The sequence below is a fragment of the Mus caroli genome, unplaced genomic scaffold (genome assembly GCF_978045245.1).
Source record: "Mus caroli unplaced genomic scaffold, Mus_caroli_1 scaffold_12, whole genome shotgun sequence".
Taxonomy (NCBI): domain Eukaryota; kingdom Metazoa; phylum Chordata; class Mammalia; order Rodentia; family Muridae; genus Mus; species Mus caroli.
In genome coordinates this window covers 47,489,121-47,512,479 of record NW_028227267.1, presented here as the reverse complement: position 1 = coordinate 47,512,479, position 23,359 = coordinate 47,489,121, and the positions used below count along the sequence as shown (strand labels likewise).

The 23,359-nt window shown below is 45.8% G+C and overlaps 1 protein-coding gene and 1 pseudogene across 1 annotated transcript in view; one reads left to right on the top strand and one right to left on the bottom strand.

The window, feature by feature from the left end:
• The window catches only part of Rpgrip1 (RPGR interacting protein 1), a 51,385-nt gene that overhangs the window by 11,699 nt on the left and 16,327 nt on the right, over positions 1–23,359 (bottom strand). The window contains exons 7-19 of the mRNA XM_021182684.3: positions 22,597–22,620; positions 20,785–20,931; positions 18,357–18,430; positions 15,204–15,364; positions 13,342–13,505; positions 11,744–11,887; positions 11,212–11,329; positions 6,382–6,834; positions 5,983–6,134; positions 4,341–4,683; positions 2,140–2,522; positions 1,684–1,887; positions 1,095–1,230 (exon numbers count right to left, since the gene is read on the bottom strand). Coding sequence (XP_021038343.1) covers positions 1,095–1,230; positions 1,684–1,887; positions 2,140–2,522; positions 4,341–4,683; positions 5,983–6,134; positions 6,382–6,834; positions 11,212–11,329; positions 11,744–11,887; positions 13,342–13,505; positions 15,204–15,364; positions 18,357–18,430; positions 20,785–20,931; positions 22,597–22,620 — 2,503 coding nt within the window. The remainder of the gene's footprint in view (positions 1–1,094; positions 1,231–1,683; positions 1,888–2,139; positions 2,523–4,340; positions 4,684–5,982; positions 6,135–6,381; positions 6,835–11,211; positions 11,330–11,743; positions 11,888–13,341; positions 13,506–15,203; positions 15,365–18,356; positions 18,431–20,784; positions 20,932–22,596; positions 22,621–23,359) is intronic.
• Positions 7,800–8,524, top strand: LOC110309613 (mRNA turnover protein 4 homolog; annotated as a pseudogene).

The window sequence follows — 23,359 nt, the reverse complement described above, 5'->3', positions numbered from 1 at the left end:
TGAAAGAAAGTAGGCAGGCAGGCTAATCTCCTTAGGGGGCTTGAAGAAAACTAGGCGAAGGCAAAGTAAGCATTGCAATGTGTGGTGGCCACATCCCCGAGACACCTTCCAACACTATTCCCATCCTGGGCTCCTCTCACAATGTGGCTACCACATCCTTCTGATGGAGTGGTAGATAGAGGGTATGTGCCCCTCTGCTGAGAAACATCTTGTAACTCCTTCAACTGAAAATGTGGTGGAGACATAGACATGGTGGCACATGACTGTAATCCCAGCCCTTGGGAGGTGAAGGCAGAAAAACTGGGAGTTCAGGGTTATCCTCAGCTACTTAATGAGTTCAAGGGCAATGGGGGCTATGTGGGGCCCTCCCTTTTAAAAAATGTACACTCATGTTAATTGTCAAGTGGCAGAATCTTTAGTTGCCTGAGGGATGGACATCTGGTCTTGTCCCTGGGAGATTATCCCAATTAATTAGTGTAGGAAGCCTTCTTCTGCCTCTAGTGTTTTAAGTTTTGTTTTTTGCTTTTTGTTTGTTTGTTGTTTGTTTGTTTGTTGAGACAGGATCTCACTATGTAATCCTGGTTGGACTGGAACTCACAGAAAGCCACTAGCCTTTGCCTCCTGAGTGAGGCTATTAAAGGTATGCTCTCTCAAGGCCAACAAGGGATGCAGCGGGGCAGGGGGGTGGGTTATGTTAAGTGTGAATGGTAACATTCATTGAGCTGGGGAATCCCGCTTTAAAACGTTATCCCTCCTAACTTTTTGTTCTGATAGAGACAGGGTTTCTCTATTTAGTCCTGGCTGTCCTAGTACTCCCTCTGTAGACCAGGCTGACCACTAACTCACAGAAATCCTCCTGCCTCTGCCTACAAAGTGCTTGGATTAAAGGTGTGTGCCACTACCACCCAGGCCCTGATAACCCTCTGTAAGTCTGGCTCCAGGGGGTTCAATGAGGATTCACATGCTCATATCCACTTGCAGGCAGATACAGACAGACACACACTGGCACATAATTAAAAGTATAAAATCAAATATTATAAAAAGAAAGTAATTTCAATGATGAAATAGATACACTACATCTTAAAAGACCATACCATTTCTAGGATGTGAGGGATGCTCCTGTCTCAGTGCTGAACGGGGTGATGGCGGTTCCTTTCTCTTGTCCTGAGCTTTTAAACCACCATCCTCGGCCTTCTTGAGCCCTGAGAACTTCCACTCCGTGTAATGCGTCTGCATCAGAGTGAGAGCAGTCAACACTATGTGAGCAGTGAGATCTTACATTTCTTTTTTTTTTTTTGGTTTTTCGAGACAGGATTTCTCTGTATAGCTCTGGCTGTCCTGGAACTCACTTTGTAGACCAGGCTGGCCTCGAACTCAGAAATCCGCCTGCCTCTACCTCCCGAGTGCTGGGATTAAAGGCGTGTGCCACCACGCCCGGCTGAGATCTTACATTTCTTTGTGAGCTTTGAAAAGTCAGTCCCTTTTAAACAAATGCAGAACATATGTGTTACTCGTGTTCTGAGCCTAAGTTAATAGTGTGCATAGTATTAATGAGCTGGTTACACTGATATGACAGTCATCTGGGGCTTTAAAAATGCAATGTGGAAGCAGCTCTGGGGTCCTGGTGCCCCTCCCCTCTGATGGCCACAGATGTTTGACTCTCCAGGGTCTCTGGGGTCCCACCTGCTGTGTGTTTCCATTCAAGATGTTACAGCTCAGATATTCCATTCTGTTCTTGCCTTGGACACCTGGTTTTTTGCTGTGTTTTCTTCGTGAGTAGCTTGCGACCTGACGCTCTCTTTCCTTCTTTTCTGCTATTACAGAAGGTTTTCTCTTCTCTGGGTACTGGCCAGGCTCTATGGGAATCTCTGTAGATGCTATTTGGTCCTGAACAGACGAGCCAGAGAGAGATAGCCTTAAACAGTGACAGCTCAACCTCTGAGCTTTCCTTCCGTCCTATTCCTGCTCCTCTACATGGTGGAGCCCGAGGTTCTGCTCCAGCAGGAGCTTCTAGGTTATCTCTGGTTATACACACTACCCACAGAAGGAATTTCCTCTATTCCATCCCTGAGGCTATCCTCTCCGATGGGCTTCAGAGAATATTTAAGGCCCCCTATTCAGGGAGTTCTGGAGAGTTACCTGGGGAAGAAAGGGGACCCATTCTTCCGTGAATGAGGCCTCCAGGACATCTTTGTTCTCTTCCTCCTCTTCCTCTTCCTCCTCATCTTCCTCCTCCTCCTTCTCCTCTTCCTCCTCCTTCTCATCTTCCTCCACCTTCTCTTCCTCCTCCTCCTCCTCTTCCTTGACCTCTTCTTCCTCTTCCTCTTCTTCCTCTTCTTCCTCCTCCACCTCTTCCTCCTTTACCTCCTCCTCTCCCCCTTCCTCCTCCTTCTCTTCACCCTCCAGCTTCTCAGCTTCTGGCATCTGGAAGCCCTCTGGGGCTAGGTAGTGAGACTTCCAGTCTAGTTGCACTTTGATGGATCCATTGGACTTCTCCCCAGAGTCTGTGAGATTGAAATCACCTGAGAGACACAGAGAAACTGGTCAAACCTGGTCTCATGAGATAGGCTACTAAGAAGTTATGAGCATCTTTTCTATTTCTCCCCATTTACAACTCAATTACATTTGTTAGTAATTTATTAAAATATATCAAACTTCATGACACATAAAAAAAATTAAAACAATATAGTGAGATCCATTTCTCACTATACTGACAGGAGACAGGCATTTCTGCCTCAGAAGAGATGATCAAAGGCTGTAACCATGATGAGGTTAACTAAACACTATGCTATGGCTGTCCCCAGAAAACCATCACCTATGCAAGTGGTACCAAGAGAAACAGCACAGTGACGTTTGTAGTTCTAATTAGCAGGTGGCTTGCCTCTCCTCTCAGGCACAAGTGTCAAATATTGGTTTTGGGGGGTATTTTTTGTTTTTTGCTTTTTTGAGACAGGGTTTCTCTGTATGGCCCTGGCTGTCCTGGAACTCACTTTGTAGACCAGGCTGGCCTCGAACTCAGAAATCTGCCTGCCTCTGCCTCCCGAGTGCTGGGATTAAAGGCGTGTGCCACCACGCCTGGCTTCAAATATTGTTTTGGCTTTTTTTTTTTTTTTTTAAGAACTGCAATACTGGCCAGAGAGAGAGGCCTTAGGTATTTCCAAAGATGCTCAGAATCTTATTAACTATGGTTGACACTGCCTATCCTGACTACACTGCCTAACCAAAGTTTGGGAATCACTGCCTCCCTCTCTCCAGGCAGAAGCCAGACTAAGCCTCTGCTCCATGTCCCCCACAACCATGAGTAAGCAAAGAGGGAAGGTAGAGTGGAGCACAGCTCCCGAGGGCTGAAGTCTGCCTGTGTCCGGCTGCCACAGTCATCCCTGATGTCTTAAAAGCAATGAGATTATGTTATGTTCTGCTCAGATCTCTGCTCGTGAACTAAGAAACAGTCTTTAAACAAAAACAAGTGTTGGGAAGCAGGGAAGGGGTCTTTTTGTTCGGCTTTCGTTTTTGCTTTTTTTGTGTGAGACAAGGTCTTATGATACAGCCGGAGGTAGCCTGGAACACACTATGTAGACCAGGCCTCCCAAGTGTTGGGATTAGAGGCAGAAGACACTGTGCCCACTCCAAGTCTATAGCGTAAGGTTTTCAGAGATAGAGGTATAGAATTCTGGAATTCAGTTGAAGCTCCTTGAGATGTTGGCTATGGAGCTGAAGCCCTTGTTTTCACATGAGCGAAGCGGCTATAAATCTTTTGTTCTGTTGCTCTTGACAGCACCCCAAAGTCTTCTCAGATTTCAGGAGAGACTTTTTTTTTTTTTTTTTTTTTTTTTTTTTTTTAAAGATTTATTTATTTATTACATGTAAGTACACTGTAGCTGTCTTCAGACACCCCAGAAGAGGGCGCCAGATCTCGTTACGGATGGTTATGAGCCACCATGTGGTTGCTGGGATTAGAACTCTGGACCTTCGGAAGAGCAGTCGGGTGCTCTTACCCACTGAGCCATCTCTCCAGCCCCAGGAGAGACTTTTTGTGGCTGACATGTTTCAGCGGTAACAGGTTCTTGCCATGCAAGTTTAGGAACCTGAACTCAATCTGAATTCTCCAGAACTCACTGAACAGTGGGAAGAAACAGCTGACGCTACAAAGCTGACCTCTAACCTCCACGTGCGTGTGATAGCATGTTCACTCACAGACTCACAACACTCATATGCATACATAATCAATGCATAATAATATTTTTAAGTGAAGGAATGACTGTTCCAAGCAAGTAAACAAAGAAAAGTTGGTAAGGACAGAGAGATGATGCAGGAAGAGGGCCGGGGGGTGCAACGCCCACCTTTGATAGATTTGTTTTGTGCAAGAGGCAGCAAGGGCACCTGGGCTCGGCCAAGATAGGAGCCAGGCTCTGGGTCTTCATCATCAAAAACATAGACAGACAGAGCTTCCCGCCTCAGATACTGGTCCAGGTCAGAGGTCACAAGCACTGGAAACAGAGCCTGGTCTTTAAAGTATGGGTTGCTGCTGGCCGGAATGATGGTGGTGTCATGATCAGGAAAGGTGAAGAAGCGGTACATGACATACGGACTGGGCTGCCTTCCCAGCTGTCGACTCCGGAGGCCGCAGCACCTGGTGATCTCAACCCGAAGCTCATTCTGAGGCGCCCAGGTTTCGGATCTGAACTGGAAAGATCATGGTCTTGGACTAAGATCAAGGGCAGCCTGAGGTATTGTTCTAAGTGAAGCCCACTTAGGTGAGAGGAACCGTGACCTGGAACCTGCTCTGCCAGGTCATGAGGGTGCCTAACGACCATCATCTGCCTGCCCCTGGCTCTGGTAGCTGTTGGAGGGAGATGTTCATCCCCAGGCTTTGACCCCTACACAATTCCTACAGCATGATAGAGAATGGTGCCAGCTTTGACCCCAGCTCCCTCACGGTAGAAGAGAAATAACTCCTGTGCATCCTCTGACCTCCACATGCATAGCATGGCATGTACCAACACAATAAATAAATAAATCTGTGTTAAGTTTATTCATTTTAATTGAATATTAGATTTTTTTTAAAAAAAAGATTTATTTATTTAATATGTCTTCAGAAGTCTGTCTGCATGTATGTCTGCAGGCCAGAAGGGGGCACCAGATCTCATTACAGATGGTTGTGAGCCACCATGTAGTTGTTGGGAACTGAACTCTGGAAGAGCGGCCAGTGAGCTCTCTTAAGCTCGGAGCCATTTCTCCAGCCCTAGATTTTTGTTTTGTAAAAAGCCAGTGAAATTGTAGCAGTGGGAATAGCTAAGCCAACACTTGAGGGTGGAAAAAGAGATGAGCAAACTGGAAGAACTCAGCAGGTGTTCCCAGTGGGACAGACAGTGGTGTGAGCAAGCGAGCACCGATGCTGTAAATGCTCACTCGTACGAGGCTATGGTTAGAATGAAAAGAAAGTTAATGGCCCCACATTTCCAACTTTGGTAAAAACAGACACACAGGTACAGGAAGCACGGCGGGAGGGAGCTGCCTGGCCAGACAGCTAGAAGCACAGTGACTAGCAGGGCTTGACTAGCAAGGGTGGAGTGGAGCTTAGTCTGTTGGAACAGAATCTGAGTTCCCTATTGGGGAATTGCAACAGACCGGCCCAACTCCAGTATCTGAAGGCAGAGGCCCCCATGGACCACCTGCTCCCGCCCCCCCTCCCCATGCCAATCACTGACTGTAATAAAAATTTCAATTAAAAAAAAAGAGGAAAAGCTGATTTGTTCACAACAAAGAAAAGACCCTGACCCAGGACATGATTTCATCTCGTCTCGAGTTTAAGCACAGGCAGAGTCTGGACTGGCTTCGCTGTCTCACATTCGAGGGGTGCTCATAGGGAACAGGAGGATGAGCCCCCGTGAGGGCTTCTGTCATAGGGAATGGGAGAGCGAGCCCCTGCAAGGGCTGCTGGCTGATGTCCTTCTAAGATACACGAGTCCTTCCTTCTCTCACCTCATTGCTCTGGGCCTTCCGAGCTCCAAGCACACTGACTGACAGGTAGGCCTGGGCTTTCTTTCGCTTATTGCATGCCTGGAGGCTGGGTTTTAGGGGCAAGCACAGCCTCATCCAGTACTCTAACACCCCCAAGTCTTCTCCACCAGCTCCTGAATAGCAAAAGATATGAAAGGCATAGAAAATAGTGTGCGGTAAAAGTCAAGTCTAGAACAGAGGAAGCCTGGATGGTGAAATACCCGAAATCCTAGCACTTGAGAGGCTGAAGCAGGGAGGCTGCCATGAGTCCAGGGAGGGCAGGATGGAAAATGGAAATTGCCAGAAAGCAGTTCCAGGTTTTGGCTGTTTATTTTCCAAAGCTCCTAGTCCTAAGAACCACAAGAAGCCGAAAGCACTTACCAGCGAGTGTGGCCAACCCGTGGACTCTCTCCACAGTCCCTAGCACCTTGTCAAGTGAGATCCATCCAGTAGCAAGGACATGGTGTTCACTAGCCATGGCCTGATGGAGATCAAGCCGTACTGAAGTTCCTTGAAGGTAGTGCAGGAGGAGGTAGTCTGCCTGCACTACATATTGGGAGGTGAAGTCATAGAGAGGCTGGGGCCCAGTAGAGAGTGGGGTGCAGTGAGTTTCAAAATCATAGAAGGAATAAGTGCAGAAAGTGGTAGGTTGGGTGTTGCCAGCCTGTGCGAGGGCAGCAGGGGTCAGGAAGGCCTGGTGGACGTGCAGCTCAAAAAGATTCTCGCTTGGATGCAGCAGAGACATGTCCACTTCATCCTCGCCTCTGTGGGCTGCCAGGGGCTCCAGACACAGTGACGGTGGCCGAGTGCCATACGCGACGTCTTTGAGCTGCTCTACAGGGGAAAAAACACTGCCTATCCATGAAAAGGTTGAGAGCTATCCTACTGGGGAGAAAAGGATAAACGGAAAGAAAATACACTGTGGAAGTCCAAGCTAAGTTTATTTCAAGAAGCCACATGATTCAAGAAGGAGAGCATCGCAATGCCAGTCAGAAGGGTTGAATTCTGAAGGCCCAATGGCTACTGCCTGTACTGTGGGAAGGGCCAAGTGAGGAGCTGCAAGCCGAACACCACACTCAGGAGATGCGAACCATCCATCACACAGATGACACTGAAGCAGATCAAGGTCCTGAGAATTTAGGTTACTCTAGAAGGGAGGCACTAGAAACATAAAATGTGTCCCAAAAGATGGCTATGCTGTCCTCAGAGAGTTAGAAAGTGGCAGGCGGTGTCTATCATGTTATCCAGGAGAGGCTGCCTGGAGAGGCCAGCTCAGTTACAAGAGGGGGCTTATGTGCCCTCAACCCTATGTGCTGCTCAGACATTGGGTTCATTTGAAGAGAGCAAGAAATCCACTTTGAATCAAAGGGTAATGACTTGAAAGGTAAGAAAGAAAGCTTGAGAGGAAAGAGGGTGAAAGTGCTGTCCATGGAATGCAAGACATGGGGACAGAAACCCGGTCCTCTGCAAGAGCAACAACTGCTTTTAACCCTGAGTCATCTCGCTAGCACCCCTCAGGCTAGGAAGAGGAGAGGCTGTCAAGATGAAGAAGTAAATAAGTGTGCCGGCTGCCAAGCCTAAGGACCTGAGATTGGGTCTGCAGAGCCTGCATATGGGAGGGAAGAACCAGTTCCTGTAGGTTCCCTCTAACCTCACAACCACGTGTGCCCCTTCTGACTGACTCTGTCTATCTGTCTGTCTTCCTCACACACACACACACACACACATACATACATACACACACACACACACACACACACACACACACACACAGAAAGACAAGACAGTGAGAGAATGTCTCTGTGGCCAACACGAGAAAGAGCAAGCTAAAGGACATCCGGAATGCCCTGAAGCACAGCTGGATGTTTTTTGGCAAACACAAGGTGATGGTGGTAGCCTTGGGTCAAAGCCCATCTGACTAATAGAAAGACGTCGGGTCAGCAGGGAGTTGAGAGGTGAAGGAGGGCTCCTTTTTACCAACTGAACAAGGAAGGAGGTGAAAGAGTGGTTCCCACAGGGAACAAAGCGACTCTAACTTCGAGCCTGGATCCAGGGCCCCTGCAGCAGTTCCCTCACTCCATGGAGCCACAGCTGAGGCAGCTGGGGCTGCCCACTGCCCTCAAGAAAGGTGTGTCTGGCCGGGCGTGGTGGCGCACGCCTTTAATCCCAGCACTCGGGAGGCAGAGACAGGCGGATTTCTGAGTTCGAGGCCAGCCTGGTCTACAAAGTGAGTTCCAGGATAGCCAGGGCTACACAGAGAAACCCTGTCTCGAAAAACCAAAAAAAAAAGAAAAAAAAAGAAAAAAAGAAAGGTGTGTCTGACTATGAAGTATGCAAAAAGGGTGACAAGCTGACCCCAGAGCAGGCCCGTGTCCTGAGGCTGTTTGGGTATGAGATGGCTGAATTCAAAGTGACCAAATACACGTGGGATACCCAGTCGGGAAGATTGCAGCAGATGGACGATGGCCTGCCCAACAGTGCACCTGAGTCTGAGGGAGAGTCTGAGGAGGAGGATGACAGCTGACTCTGAGAGCCAGGACTAAGGCTTTCCAGCAAGTTCTTCGTCTCTGCTGGATCCCCTCCAGGACTGCTGTCACCACTCTAAAGGGACAGCTATTTATTTTGCTAGGGACAAAGACAAGGGAAGGTGCTAGGGAATGACTTTGTTTCTATAAAGAATAAAATTGTGTCTGCGGAATGTTCCCACAGGGGAGTGGGGAATGGTAATGAATGTCTGTACTCTTAGTACTCCGGAAAGAAACAGGCAGGAGAATTACAATTTTGAGGCCAGCCTGGACTGCATAAAAAGAGCTCAGAAAACAGTGGCCGGGGCAGGGGAACACAGGAGAAATGACAGGGCAGGGAGGAGGCTCAGTGTGGTTCACACCTGTAATCTCAGCACTTGGAAGGCTGAAGCAAGTCAATCTCTGTGAGTTCAAGGCTACCCTGATTTACACAGTGAGTTCAAGGACAGCCAGAGGGGGGAAAAATAATACAAGAAAAAAATGTAACACAGAAATTGACTAGTTGATTAATATTTTCCTTTTTTGTTGTTTTGTTTTGTATTTGTTTGTTTTAGACAGAGTCTCATTGTGTTTGCTGGCCTTGAACTCATAGAGATCTGTGTGCCCCTGCCTCCAAGTTCTGGAGATTAAAGGCAAAGTGCAACCTCACCCAGCTAATTGATGTTTTCTTCAGTTATAAGATTTGATCTAGGGGCTGGTGAGATGGCTCAGTGGGTAAGAGCACCCGACTGCTCTTCCGAAGGTCCAGAGTTCAAATCCCAGCAACCACATGGTGGCTCACAACCATCTGTAACGAGATCTGGTGCCCTCTCCTGGAGTGTCTGAAGACAGCTACAGTGTACTTACATATAATAAATAAATAAGTCTAAAAAAAAAAAAAAAAAAAAAAGATTTGATCTAGCCAAGCAGCCAATCTGCCTCTGCACTCCAGAGGCAGATTTAGGTAGATCTCTGTGAGTTCAAGGCCAGCCTGGTCTATAGATCAAGTTCCAGGTCAGCCAGGGCTACACAGAAGAATCTAAATAAATAGATGGATAGATAGATAGATAGATAGATAGATAGATAGATAGATAGATAGATAGATAAATAAGACATGACTTAATGCAATCTGTTTAAATTGGCATTAACCACACAAAGCTAATAGTCTTACATATAAGGAAGCACAAATCAGAGATACTATTAAATCATGGGGGAAAGGTAGAGGTAGGACTAGGCAATTCTGAGAAGAAATAATGTGGGCTGCGGAGATGGCTCAGCGATTAAGGAGCACTAGCTGCTCTTCCAGAGGTCCTCAGTTCAATTCCAGCAACCACGTGGTGATTGATTCACACAACCTATAAGGAAGTCTGATGTTCTCCTTTGCAGGCATATACATACAAATGGCACATTCACATAAATAATCTTAAACAAATAATAAAATCTTAAAAAACAAAAAAACAGTACAGCCAAGTGGTATGCATGGGAAAGCTGTTCAGCTTTGGCAGGAATCTGCACAGAAAGTGAAAGCAAATGAACCCTCAGAGGTAGGTAAGGGTGCTTACCCTGAAAGAGACCTTGAGTCTAAGCCATGAGGATTCAGTGCAAGGGAGGACTGCCTGTTTATTTGGCTGTGCTCACGAGGGAACCTGCTCATTACTGAGTCTTTTCCCAGAAAGGAGCACCGCTTCACTGCAGCTCCATGTGCAGCTCCACGTGTGCTGATGTCAGTGCCCTGCCTTCTGCTTTAAATCTCAGACTGTGGTTGAGTTTGGTTAGGGTGAGTCGTCTCTCTCCCGAGTGCATAGTGAGGAAGCCTACTTCTTCTTTTTATTTATTTATTTATTTATTTATTTATTATATGTAAGTACACTGTAGCTGTCTTCAGACACTCCAGAAGAGGGAGTCAGATCTCATTAAGGATGGTTGTGAGCCACCATGTGGTTGCAGGGATTTGAACTCCAGACCTTCGGAAGAGCAGTCGGGTGCTCTTACCCACTGAGCCATCTCACCAGCCCGGAAGCCTACTTCTTTTTTTTTTTTTTTTTGAGACAGGGTTTCTCTGTATAGCCCTGGCTGTCCTGGAACTCACTTTGTAGACCAGGCTGGCCTCGAACTCAGAAATCCGCCTGCCTCTGCCTCCCGAGTGCTGGGATTAAAGGCCTGCGCCACCACGGAAGCCTACTTCTTAAACTCAAGGTTGAGAGTGGATCCTGTTCTGTAGTGACCATCTGAAATAGGAAGACCCCGAACAGGAAGCACACTGGCAACGCCTGCCCTGCCTCTGCCTACATCCTTACATCTCAACAAAGATTATAGAGAGAGATCTCAGGAAAAGATGAGAGGAAATGCGTGACAAGGGTGCATTACCTGGCAAGACCTGCCGTAGGCTAATACGCACAGATTCACAAAATGACAGAGGAAAGGAGAGATTCACCAGCCTTGGGGCCAGTCACCCTCAATGACACTCTTCCAACCACCCGGAAGCACAGCTGCCCTGTGGAAATTCTCCAGAAAAAAAAAATCAGAGATTTGCATTGGGCAGAAGAGGAAATGAAGTTACAAACCAACCATGATGTGAGAGAGGATGAGAGCAGAAAGAGAGAAAGTCAGGAGGATTGGGTCGCTGTTAGTCATGTGACATCGCCCAAGATGGAAACAAAGTTCTAAGACTTGCCAGATGTTGGAAGGCCGTGGCTTCTTAAAATACCTTCCAGCTGCTTGATGCGGCTGTTCTTGAAGTCTAGGAGGTGATTCAGCCTCTCCAGTTTCTCTTCATGGTCCCTGTTTTCCCTGTCAGCTTTTGTCAGCGTTGCCTCCAGCTCCTCCTGAAACAAAATAAGAACTTTCCTCTCTGTGTCGCAGAACCCAAGAGCCCTGACTCTAAAAACTGGACCTCGCTGGAATAGGAGATTGATGCGACCTCCTCAGCAGGGCAGGTTCCGCCCAGGAAGGAAGCTCAGGCTTTCTAAGACCCTTCACTCGTGGCTGCACCCGTGGCACCTTGGGTAATTGCGTCCCTAGGACTTTGGGGGGAAATGAACCCGGAAGTTTGGCACTTGCCGTTTTATGAGCTCCCCCTTAGCTGACTTCTGGGGCCAGGTGCCTGGGCATGTGTGAGTGAGTCCCGAGGCGCCTCCATAGGAAGCTCGTTGCTAACCACCAACCCCGACCCCAAGCCATGCTTGCTCCCGGGTGTGTGTGAGTCTCAGCCACCCAGCTTCCTGGCCCATGCCCTGCACCTGATAACACATGTTGATTTTGCGCTGCAGAAGGAGCATGTCTCTGGTTTTTTCCAGTTCCAGTGTGGTCTCTGCATGTGACACTTGCAGCTCGCTTAGCACCTGGGATAAGTCATTCTTGTCTTGAGCTTTTGGTTCACTGGACTGGACAGTGGAAAAACATTGGTAAAAGCGGTTGGTGAGAGTTGTAAAACGCCAGCAACAATGTCTTTTCCAGAACGCACAAGATTTGTGCCACTTCACAAGGGCCCTCTTCCCCACACTGCCCAGCCCCCAGTCAGTGTGTCACTGCAGAGTGGTGACAGTTTTCAAATGACAGTTTGGAGGCTAGCAGGATGGCTCAAACTTGAGCTGAGCAAGCTTGGTGACCCGAGTTCAGTCTCTGAAACCCACATAGAAGTGTTGGGAGAAAAATAACTCCACAAAGGTATCCTCTGACCCCCACAAAGGTACCTCGTGTGTGTGGCACATGCACCCACCCACAAAATTGTAATGAATAAAAGCAAAATGGCAGTTTGCCCTTCAGGTGATCATTCCAAATTCACACCTAAAGACTGTAGGGACAGGAGAGACGGCTCAGTGGTTAAGAGCACTGGCTGCTTCTTCAGAAAACCCAGATATAATTCCTAGAACCCATGTGGCAGCACCCAATTGTCTAGAACTCTAGTTTCAGGGGACTCAGTGTCCTCTTCTGACCTTCATGGGCACTGCACACATGTGAGACACACACATACATGCAAGCAAAGCACTCATATGCATAAAAAATAATAAATAAGTAAATCTTTAAAAACTAAACAAAGGGACCGGAGAGATGGGTCATTGATTAAGAGCACCTATTACTCTTGGAGGACCCAGGTTTGGTTCCCTGCACACACGTGGTAGTTCACAACCATCCGTAACTCCAGTCCTAGAAAAATCTAATGTCCTCTTCTGGCTGCCATGGGCTCCAAGGACACACATGACATGCAGACATGCATGCAGACACAATACTCTCATATTAAATAAATACATCTTCTTAAAAAACATTTTCTACAAATACAACTTTTTTTGTTAAAGTATATGAGTGCTCTATTGCATGTATACCTGCATGCCAGAAGAGGGACTCAGATTCCATTACAGATGGTTATGAGCCATCATGTGATCATTGGGAATTGAACTCAGGACCTCTGGAAGAGAAGAGTAGTCAGTGCTCTTAACAGCTGAGCCATCTCTCTCTCCAGTGCCAGTAAATACAACTTTTAAATTTTTTTATTTCATATGCATCAGTATTTTGCTTGCATGTATGTCAGATTCCTTGGAGATGGAATTACAGATAGTTGCTAGCCTGCTATGTTTGTGCTGGGAATTGAACTTGGGTCCCCTGGAAGAGCACTCAGTGCTCTTAACTGTTGAAGCATCTCCCCAGCCCTCCTTTTAAAAACTTTTAATGAAAACTTATGAGCTCTAAGCACGGGGTACTGGGTGGGGCTCACTAAACCCTGCCTGTCAGCTGGCTCAGCACTTTTTAAATCCCTTTCTCAATCAGGACAGAGTGTTGCTCCTGTAGTTTTCCCCTGGGGGTTTCTGCCAGAAACCTCTCAGCAGAGTAACTACTTTACCTCTCTCTGATCTGTCTGTGGGAGTAAAGTGGGCTGAGCATCCAGTTCAGACAGCTCTTCTGGAGATGAGGGTTCAGTGGCGGTTGATTGAAGGTTCTCTTCTTCCTGTTCATGCTGGTAAGGGATGTTGGTGTCTTGAAACTTCAGCTTTCCATCTTGAGCTGCTGAAAAAGAAATCCGGGGAAATGAATCCAGTTAATGGCAACCATAGTCAGCGTTGAGCCAAGTGTGAAATAACAGCTGGCTGGACAGCTTCATTTTGTACCGAAAAAGCAGTTTCCTCTTGCTGAGACAAAAGGGCCCCTGGCCCGCTGACCCAGTCAGTGGACATTGTGCTTCTAAGGTAAGATCAGAGGAGAGAAGAGCACCCAAGGAATTGTGGGATGGAGAGGGAAACACAAACAATAGGACCGTCACGTGGCTGCCTGGGACTGGCCAGTGGTATGTTTTAGGGCAGGTGGAATGGGGTCAGGTGATCATGCAGATAATGAACCCAAGGGTCTTACACATTCAAAAGCACTCTACCAATGGAATGAAATCCCCCCACCAAATATTACAGTTTTGATAGAACCACCCAAGCCAGTTTCTCACCAACTTGACTCCATTGTGACTTCTAGCCATTAAGTTCTCGGTAGCCCCCATCTCCATACCCACCCTGACTGGGAATTATGTGTATGTCTCAGGGAAGGAAGGCTATTGCTGTCCAGGGTGCAGAGATATCAGAGACGTTACACCAGATCTCTTCTGATCTTACAAGACTTAGTTCACATGTATAGCACAGTGCTTGGCTTCCTTACTGTGTGGCTCTTGCTGCTTTGCTTTGTTTGAGACAGACAGAGTCTCACTACATAGCCCAGGCTAGCTTCAAATTTTCAGTCCTTCTGCTACGTCCTGGGGGGAGAAGGCAGGGGATCCTACTGTCTTGTTTTTCTTCTCCTACAGAATCTACTAGAATCTAAAGGACAATGTAAATGCCTATATAACAGGATCTATGACAGGGTGAAGAGAATAATCTTCTTGATAATGTTTAAAAATCAAATAACTCTCTTCTCCCGTGACTTAAGAGTCTAGACAGGTTAAGCTGGGTGCAATGGTGCGTGGATGACTGTAATTTATATGGAATGGTGGTGTATATACAAGTGTAATCGACACGGAATGTGGAGGCAAAAAGACTGAGTATCCAATATTCAAGGTCAGGTTCAGCCACACTGACATCTTGTAAAAACCAAAAAAAAAAAAAAACAGAAACCAATGAAGAGCAATAATCCACTTCTCAATTTTTTGACCTCAGGTGGGAAAAAAAAAACTCAGTTTTTTCCACTCATCTCAGAAATGACTGAATTTTTAAAAATAGAGAAATTCATTTTCCGTGTGTGTGTGTGTGTGTGTGTGTGTGTGTGTGCATGTGCACACACACTCATGTGTGTATTTTGAAACAGAATCTCATTACATAGTCCTGGCTGTCCTGGAACTCATTATGTAGACCAGGCTAGCCTTGAACTCACAGAGATCCTCCTGCCTTTGCCTCCCAAGTACTAGGACTAAAGGTGTGTGCTACCACGTTGGGTGAGAAATTTATTTTAGCACAATCGATAAAGTAAATATTTTAAAAAAACCAATAAATTGAAAATTGATATAGCTCCAAACAGGAAGAACTGTATGGGGAAAGGCATACATATGAGGAAGATAGGCTACATGCTTTCCTGGCTAAATCAGACCTAATTGCCCATGTTCAATTCTCGTTATCAATGACCCCAAAATACAGGGTCAGTGGAGACTGGAGAAGTAGAGGCCCAAGTTCCTGTCTCCCAAACCAGATGGATGGCACTGCACATGAGAACACTCCTTCAGACTTGACCCACCTTTGTTGGTTGCTTGAAGCAAGACTTTGGTCTCCTCCAGTGCAGCGCCCCTTTGGTCCAGCAGTGGACAGGCTTGCGGTGAAAGCTGCTCCCCTGTGAGCTCCGTGCTCCAGTGGGGCTGATGACTGCTGTCCAGAGGCTGATGACTGCTATCCAGCATGCTGAAAACCCCAGGCGCGATGTCAGATGGATCCTCAAAGGAGTAGGATCCGGCATCTTTGTTACACAATTTCAGCATCTCTGGGACCTAGCTGATAATTCCTTTCTCCACATGTTTTTTTTTCCTGCCCAGGCTTTATTTGTAACTGTCACTTGCTAACTGCTTTGGAACTTTTGGGTGGCATTGAGGAGTTACTCAGTGTCTGCTTAAGTCTTGAGGGTTCCACTACACTAGCACCTTAATCATGCATTTCTCAAGGAACGTCTCCCATGCGATGGCTTCCTTAGGCCAGGGCCTGCGTATTAGGACATGCCCAGACCTCCTGAGTTAGAACTGAGAATCAAGAGCTTTCTTTTCTCACCTTGTCCCCTTATATCCCTTTGCCAGTGGCTACTTTAGAGAACTTTAAACTACCAGCTATACCCAAGAATAAAAACAAGCTTTTTAACACCTACAACTCCATCCCATGGTATTTAGCTGTTAGACCTGCCTTGAGTGTAAAACACACAAGACCAGGTCTTAGTCATTTATACAAATGGAATGACATTGACATTAAAAGATTCCTGACCAAGAGCAGTAGTGGTGGCACACACCTTTAACTCCAGCACTTGGGAGACAGAGGTAGGTAGATCTCTGAGTTTGAGGCCAGACTCAAACTCTACAAAGTGAATTCCAGGACAACCACAGCTGCACTGAGAAACCCTGCCTCAAAAAACTTAAAATACCCGGGCAGTGGTGGCGCACACCTTTAATCCCAGCACTTGGGAGACAGAGGCAGGCGAATTTCTGAGTTTGAAGCCAGCCTGGTCTACAGAGTGAGTTCCAAGTTCCAGGACAGCCAGGACAATAATAACAATAAAAATGAAAAACTTCCTGGCCAGGAGTGGTGGCCCATGCCTTTAGTGACAACACCAGGAAGCAGAGGCAGGTAGATTTCTGTGAGTTTTAGGCTGACCTGGTCTACTACAGAGGGAGGCCCTATCTAAAAAACAAACAAAACTAACAAAAATACCTGTTGAGGTTGGGGTGGGTAGTAAGCTGGCACAGTAGGTATGGGTTCCTGCTGCCAAGCCTGACAACCTGAGTTCAAGTCCCAGGTACCACATGATGGAAGGACAGAACTGACTCCTGCACGCTGTCCTGTGACCTCCACTGAACACAGCGGCATGTGCCCCTCCTGATAAGTAAATGTAAAAAGACTAAAAGAGGTGAGTGAGAACTACCCCTCTACAGCTGCCAGAACTCAGAGGAAGTCTTATCCCTAAAGATGAATGACTGGCATTTAAAAAGTATCTTAAGGGCTGGTGAGATGGCTCAGTGGGTAAGAGCACCCGACTGCTCTTCCGAAGGTCCAGAGTTCAAATCCCAGCAACCACATGGTGGCTCACAACCATCCGTAACGAGATCTGGCGCCCTCTTCTGGAGTGTCTGAAGACAGCTACAGTGTGCTTATGTATAATAAATAAATAAATCTTTAAAAAAAAAAAAAAAAAAAAAAAAAAAAAAGTATCTTAAAACAAAAAACAAAAGAGAAACAAACAAAAACCCTGGGTCCTGTAGAGCCAGCTCAATGGTTAAGAGCACCTGCTTTTCTCCAAGGAGACCCAGGTTCTATTCTAAGCCTGCAGATGCCCTTTATCACTCCAGCTCAAGGAAGCCAAAGCTCTCTTTTGACTTCTGTAGGCACCAGACACACACATCATATAAAAATACACATGCAGATAAAATACTCATGCACATTTTTTTTAAAAAAAGTAAATTTAGCCGGGCGTGGTGGCGCACGCCTTTAATCCCAGCACTCGGGAGGCAGAGGCAGGCGGATTTCTGAGTTCGAGGCCAGCCTGGTCTACAGAGTGAGTTCCAGGACAGCCAGGGCTACACAGAGAAACCCTGTCTCGAAAAACCAAAAAAAAAAAAAAAAAAAAAAAAAAGTAAATTTAAGACAAATTTTAAAGAAAAGAAAAAACTGTTTCTGAGCCAGGTGGTGACAGTACACGCCTTTAATCCCAGAATTTGGGAGGCAGAGGCAGGAGAATCTCTGAGTTCTAGGCCAGCCTGGTCTACAGACCGAGTTCTAGGACAGGGGACACACAGAGGAAATTCTCTGTAAAACAAACAAACAAACAAACAAACAAACAAAACAGCAACAACAACAAAAACCCACAAGTGTTTCTGAATAAATGGCATATAAAAACTACTGGGTTACCTAATTATTAAGATTTTTTTTCAGTCAGGTGTCAGTGGCACATGACTTTAATCCTAATCCTCACACTGGGAGGCAAAGGCAGGTGAGTTTGAGATCATTCTGAACTACATAGTGAATTCCAGGACAGCCTAGTCTACATAGAGAGACCTCGTTTCAAAAAAAAAAACAACAACAAGTTTCTTAGGGGGCTGAGGATATAACTATAGAGCTCTCGCCTAGCGTGAACAAGGTCCCTGAGTTTAGTCCTCAGAAATGTGTGGATCAAACCTGGAATTCCAACACCCTGGAGGTGGAAGCAAGAAGAGAAGTTCAAGGTCATTCTTGGCTACACTGTGAGGAAGACACCAGACACACATGCAGACAACACACCCATACACATAAAATAAAAAATAAGTAAAAAAAGAAAGAAAGAAAGAAAGAAAAGTGATAAAAGACCTAGAATGAAGGTGAAGGTGCCCTTACCTTCACGTAGTGTCAGCTGTTATCAAACACACAAGCAGGGCAAAGCTAGTACTACTGTGTACAATTTGCCTTTCCTTTGAACTTTATTGTTATCTTTTTTTTGTTTTGTTTTGTTCTTTGAGACAGATTTTCTCTATTTAAAGCCCTGGCTGGAACTTACACTATAGACCGGACTGGCCCTGTGGCCTCCATTTTTGCCTGCCTTTACCTCCAGAATTTGGAATAAAGGTGTGTGCCAGCATGCCTGGTCAATGTGTTTTAAACCTGGAAGGTTCCATAGTTCTTTTGTAGAGAACGATGCTCTGGGACCAGACACTGTACTCACTTCTCTAAGAGTCTGTCATAACTGTCACTCAGCAGTTTCCGTTCCTTTTCCAAATCTTCAACTCTGACCTGAAACTAAGAAAGACAGAATGTTTGAGACCACTCTGGTCTTGCTTCCCATCACAGATTAGAGCCTGGGCGTAGGCTTTTCTATACTGGTTCTACAAGGTTTCATTTGAAGGATTTGTGGGCAGTGGTGTGCACATCTTTAATCCCAGCATAGAGGCAGGTGAATCTCTGAGGTCAAGGCCAGCCTGGTCTACAGAGCAAGTTTCAGGGTTACACAAGTAAAACGCTGTCTCAAAAAAAAGAACAAAAAAAAAAAAACCATAGAAGCAAGGAAAGAAAGGGAGGAGAGAGAGAGAGAGAGAGAGAGAGAGAGAGAGAGAGAGAGAGAGAGAAAGGAGGGAGGGGAGGAAGGGAAGGAAGAAAGGAAAGAAAGAGTAAAGAAGAAAGGAAAGAAAAAAGGTCAACAAAACCAAAAACAAACAAAAAAGATCAGAACCAATTGGAAGTGAAAGTGGGAACTTTTATTAAAATTAATGAAAACTTTTTGAGCAAGCTTTCGTCATGTCTATGTTCCTGCCACCAGGGAAGTGACAATGAACTATAAAAGATAAAGGTGGTTAGTGGTATGCTCAGAAGATAAGGGCAACTGCCACCAAGCCTGATGACTTGAGTTTGATCCTCTGAACCTACATGATAGAAATGGGGGGAAAAATGTCCCTCAGTCATTGTCCTATGACTGCCACCCTTGAGCTTCGGTCTGTGTGTTTGTGCATACAGATACACAATAGATAAAAAATGTAAGGGGAGGGCTGGAGAGATGGCTCAGCAGGTAAGAGCACTGTCTGCTCTTTCCAAGGTCATGAGTTCAAATCCCAGCAACCACATGCTGGCTCACAACCACCTGTAATGAGATCTGATGCCCTCTTCTGGTGTCTGAAGACAGCTACAGTGCACTTATAATAAATCTTTGAGGGACTGAGTGAACGGGGTTGACAGGAGTGAGCAGGGCAGGCTGGAGTGAGTGAGGTCCTACAAAATTCAATTCCCAACAACCACATGAAGGCTCACAACCATCTGTATAGCTACAGTGAACTCATACACTAATAAATTAAAAAAAAAATGTAAGGAGAAAGAAACAGCCAGTCCTGGTGGTGCACATGATTAACCTCAGCCTCAGCCTCAGGCAGATCTGTGAGTTCCAGGCCACCCTGGTCTACATGGAGTGCATTCTAGACTAGCCAGAGCTACACAGTGAGACCCTGTCCCAGGAAAAAACAAAAGAGAGAAAAAAATACTGGAGAAAGACAAAAGAGCAGACAAGTGTATATCCTCAGATGCTGCAATTGTCTTAGCTACATGGTTTAGCCACCTTGGAGGCTCACTGCCCATATGTGAGAATATTATCAGGGCTGCAAAGACAGGCTAGAGACTAAGAACACTGGCTGCTGTTCCCAAGGATCTGGGTTGGATTCCCAGCACCCACATGATGGCTCACAAACATCTGTAACTCCACTTCCAGGGGATCTAATGCCTTCTGACCTCAGCAGAGACACTGGACACTAAAATCATGCATAGACAAAATACCAATAGGTGTAAAATAAATGTTTTTCATGGAGTAGCCATATTGTTGCTAAGATGTTCATTTTTAACATCTCGAAGTTGGAATACAACAGTTTTTAATTAAAAAAAAAAAGTGCCAGGACTAGAGAGATGGCTCAGCAGTTCAGAGCACTGGCTGCTCCTTTAGAGGACCAGGATTCAAGTTCCAGCAACTACATGGTCACACACAACTGTATATAACTCTAGTTCCAGGGGATAGGCACATGTTTTTGTTTTTTCTCTTTTTTTTTTCTTTTTTTTTCTTTCTTTTGGTTTTTCGAGACAGGGTTTCTCCATATAGCTCTGCTGGCTGTCCTGGAACTCACTTTGTAGACCAGGCTGGCCTCGAACTCAGAAATCCGCCTGCCTCTGCCTCCCAAGTGCTGGGATCAAAGGCGTGCACCACCACTGTCTGGCGGGATAGGCACATGTAAGGAGGCAAAATGCCCATACATAAAATAACCTCTATTTTAAAATGACCTTATTTATTTATTTATTTATTTATTTATTTATTGGGTTGTTTTATCATATAATCGAAGCTGGTCTCAAACTTACTATACATGCTGAGGTTACAGGTGTATGTTATGTTAACACACGTTTTGCCATGGTTACAGGTGCATGTTAGTACGTGTTTTGCTTTGAGTCAGGGTTTCACCAAGATGGACTGAATTCAGAGACCTGTGCATGGCAGCATGCCTGCTTTATGCAATGTTGTGGATCAGAGCCTGCCTTAGGTGTGCACGGTAAGTACTCCATACTGAGCCTCACCTGAGCCTGGACTACGATACAGTTGATAGTGTCTTCTCAGTACTATTATTTACCTCCTTCAGAGTTATCTGCAAGATAGACACATCTCCCAGCTGAGTCCTCAAGCTCACAGCCTTCTTGCTCTCTTCACTCAGCTCTGCCTTGAGCTCATTCACTTGACTGAGGAAGGCATTATGGGCTGTATCCAATATTCCCTGATTCTGCAGACAAAAGGAAATTCTTCTAAGAATGATCACATGACTCAGGAGGTGTGGTCTCCACACAGCAGCAACTCCGGTATTCTTAGATGGAGGCCACACAGAATGACCGTGTGGTGGTTTGACTAAGAATGCCCTTGTATGCTCATATATTTCAATGCTTGGTCATCAGGGAGTGGCACAACTTGAGAAGGATTAGGAGGTGTGGCCTTGTTGAAGTGGGAGTGGGCTTTGGGTTTAGAAGCCAAGGCAGGCCCAGTGACTCTCTTTCTTTTTCCTGATGCCTGGGCATCTGTATGTAGAACTCTCAACTGCCTCTCCAGCACCATACCTGGCTCTGTGCTACCATTCTCCCCACCATGATCACAATGGACAACCACGATGACAATGGACTAACTCTCTGAAACTGTATGTAAGCCCCAGTTAAATGATTTCTTTTATAAGAGCTGCTTTGCCCATGAGTCTCTTCACAGCAATAGAATACTAATTAAGCCAGACCTTGAGGATAATGAACAACACAGTACCCGGCCCCTGTAAAGTGAACCTTCTCCTTGAGGATAATGAACAACACAGTACCCGGCCCCTGTAAAGTGAACCTTCTTTGTTTTTTTTTTCCTCCTTAGCATTTCTCTGCAAGTATGGTTTTCCTTTTAGGGAGAACTTTCTTTCCATTCTGAACTTATCGCTGGAGCTATAATTTTTTTTCCAAGACCTGGTTAGTCCCTGATTCTAAATTAGGTGCCATTTTCAAAAGCTGGCATTATTTTCCAAGCTATTTGGGTGATTTTTATAGTGATACTATTTCTCCTCTTGCCCCTGGGGAGAAACCAGCTCTAGAAGTTGTGTGCCGTTTTCTGAGGCTGCTTCTGTCTAGGCACAGCTGAGCTCCTTGGAGACCCTCAGTCACAGGCACTTACGCACTTTTGTATGCACCGCTCACAGTAGGTAGGGTCAAAGACTGAAGAAGATCAGATGAAGAGCAGCCGCAGGACACCCTGTTGCCTTATACATCTCACAAGAATTGACTCCTGGGGGCTGGAGAGATGGCTCAGTGGTTAAGAGCACTAACTGCTCTTCCAAAGGTCCTGAGTTCAAGTCCCAGCAACCACATGGTGGCTCACAACCATCCGTAATGAGATCTGATGCCCTCTTCTGGTGTGTCTGAAGACATTTACAGTGTATTTACATATAATAAATAAATCTTTAAAAAAGAAAAAAAGAATTGACTCCTGGGAATTTCTGAGTAAATGTTATAGTTTGCCATGGTGATAAACTGAAAAAAAAAAATACCACTTAACTTAGGACTTGTATTTTGATTTCGCTGAAAACAATACAATAAATATCATTTATTATAGTGATAGCATAATTCATCTTATTAGAAACAATATGACTTAATAACCAATTTAATTGCCTTAATTCTGCTGTCATATAACCCACAGATGTACACAGATTTCTTTGGATTTGATAGCTTTGATTACTAAGAAATAGAATCAAAGAAGCTATATTAATTTCCTTCTGATGCTGGAAGTGGTGGCATGTGCCTTCAATCCCAGCACTCAGGAGGCAGAAGCAGAGAGATCTCTGAGTTTGAGACCAGCTTGCTGTACAGAGTGAGAGATCCTGGATCCTGTCTCAAGCAACCACCACCACCACCACCACAAAAATTACCTTTTGAAGCAAGTCTTCGTATGCCTGGAAGAAATGAGTAAGCATTATTTCACCAGTTCATCAATTTCATGAGCTATTTGACATCTCTGTAAGATATACATAGTCCAGTGCGGCATTCCACACCTTTAAACCCAGCACTCAGGAGGCAGAAGCAGGAGGATCTCTTCGAGTCTTAGTCAAGCCTAGAAACATAACAAGTTCCAAGCTAGCCAGGGCTGCAGGGAGACCTTATCTCAGAGAGAGGAAAAGAAACGCTGCGTTATGTAGGCCTCAGCCGAGTAGCCACGTCCTGGAAGGCGCAGACGCCACTGTGTCCACTCACCCCGAGCAGGAACCTAGAAGCCCACTTCTCCGCTGCCCTCACTCGCTCCTTTGGGGACAGGGTCCATTTTTTTTTTTTTTTTTTTTTATGTCTGGGACTTAAAATCCCTTTTTCTGCAGGCTTCTGTCCACCTGGGTCCTTGGTTCCCCTGCCCGGGGATCAGTAAGAGTTCTGTGTCTACAATCTGTTATCTGCTGTTCCAGCCTTTAATCTGTGCTCCTGACTTCTACGATTTTCTTTTTAGATTTAGTGATTTTATGTGTATACGTGTTTTGCCTGCATGAATGTATATGCATTACATATGTACCTGTTCCTGCAGAGGTCAGAAGAGGGCATCACATCTCCTGGACCTGGCATTAGAGACAGTTGTGAGCCCCTATGTGGGTGCCAGGACGGAACCTGGATCCCATGCAACAACAAGTGCTTCCGACCTTTGTGCCA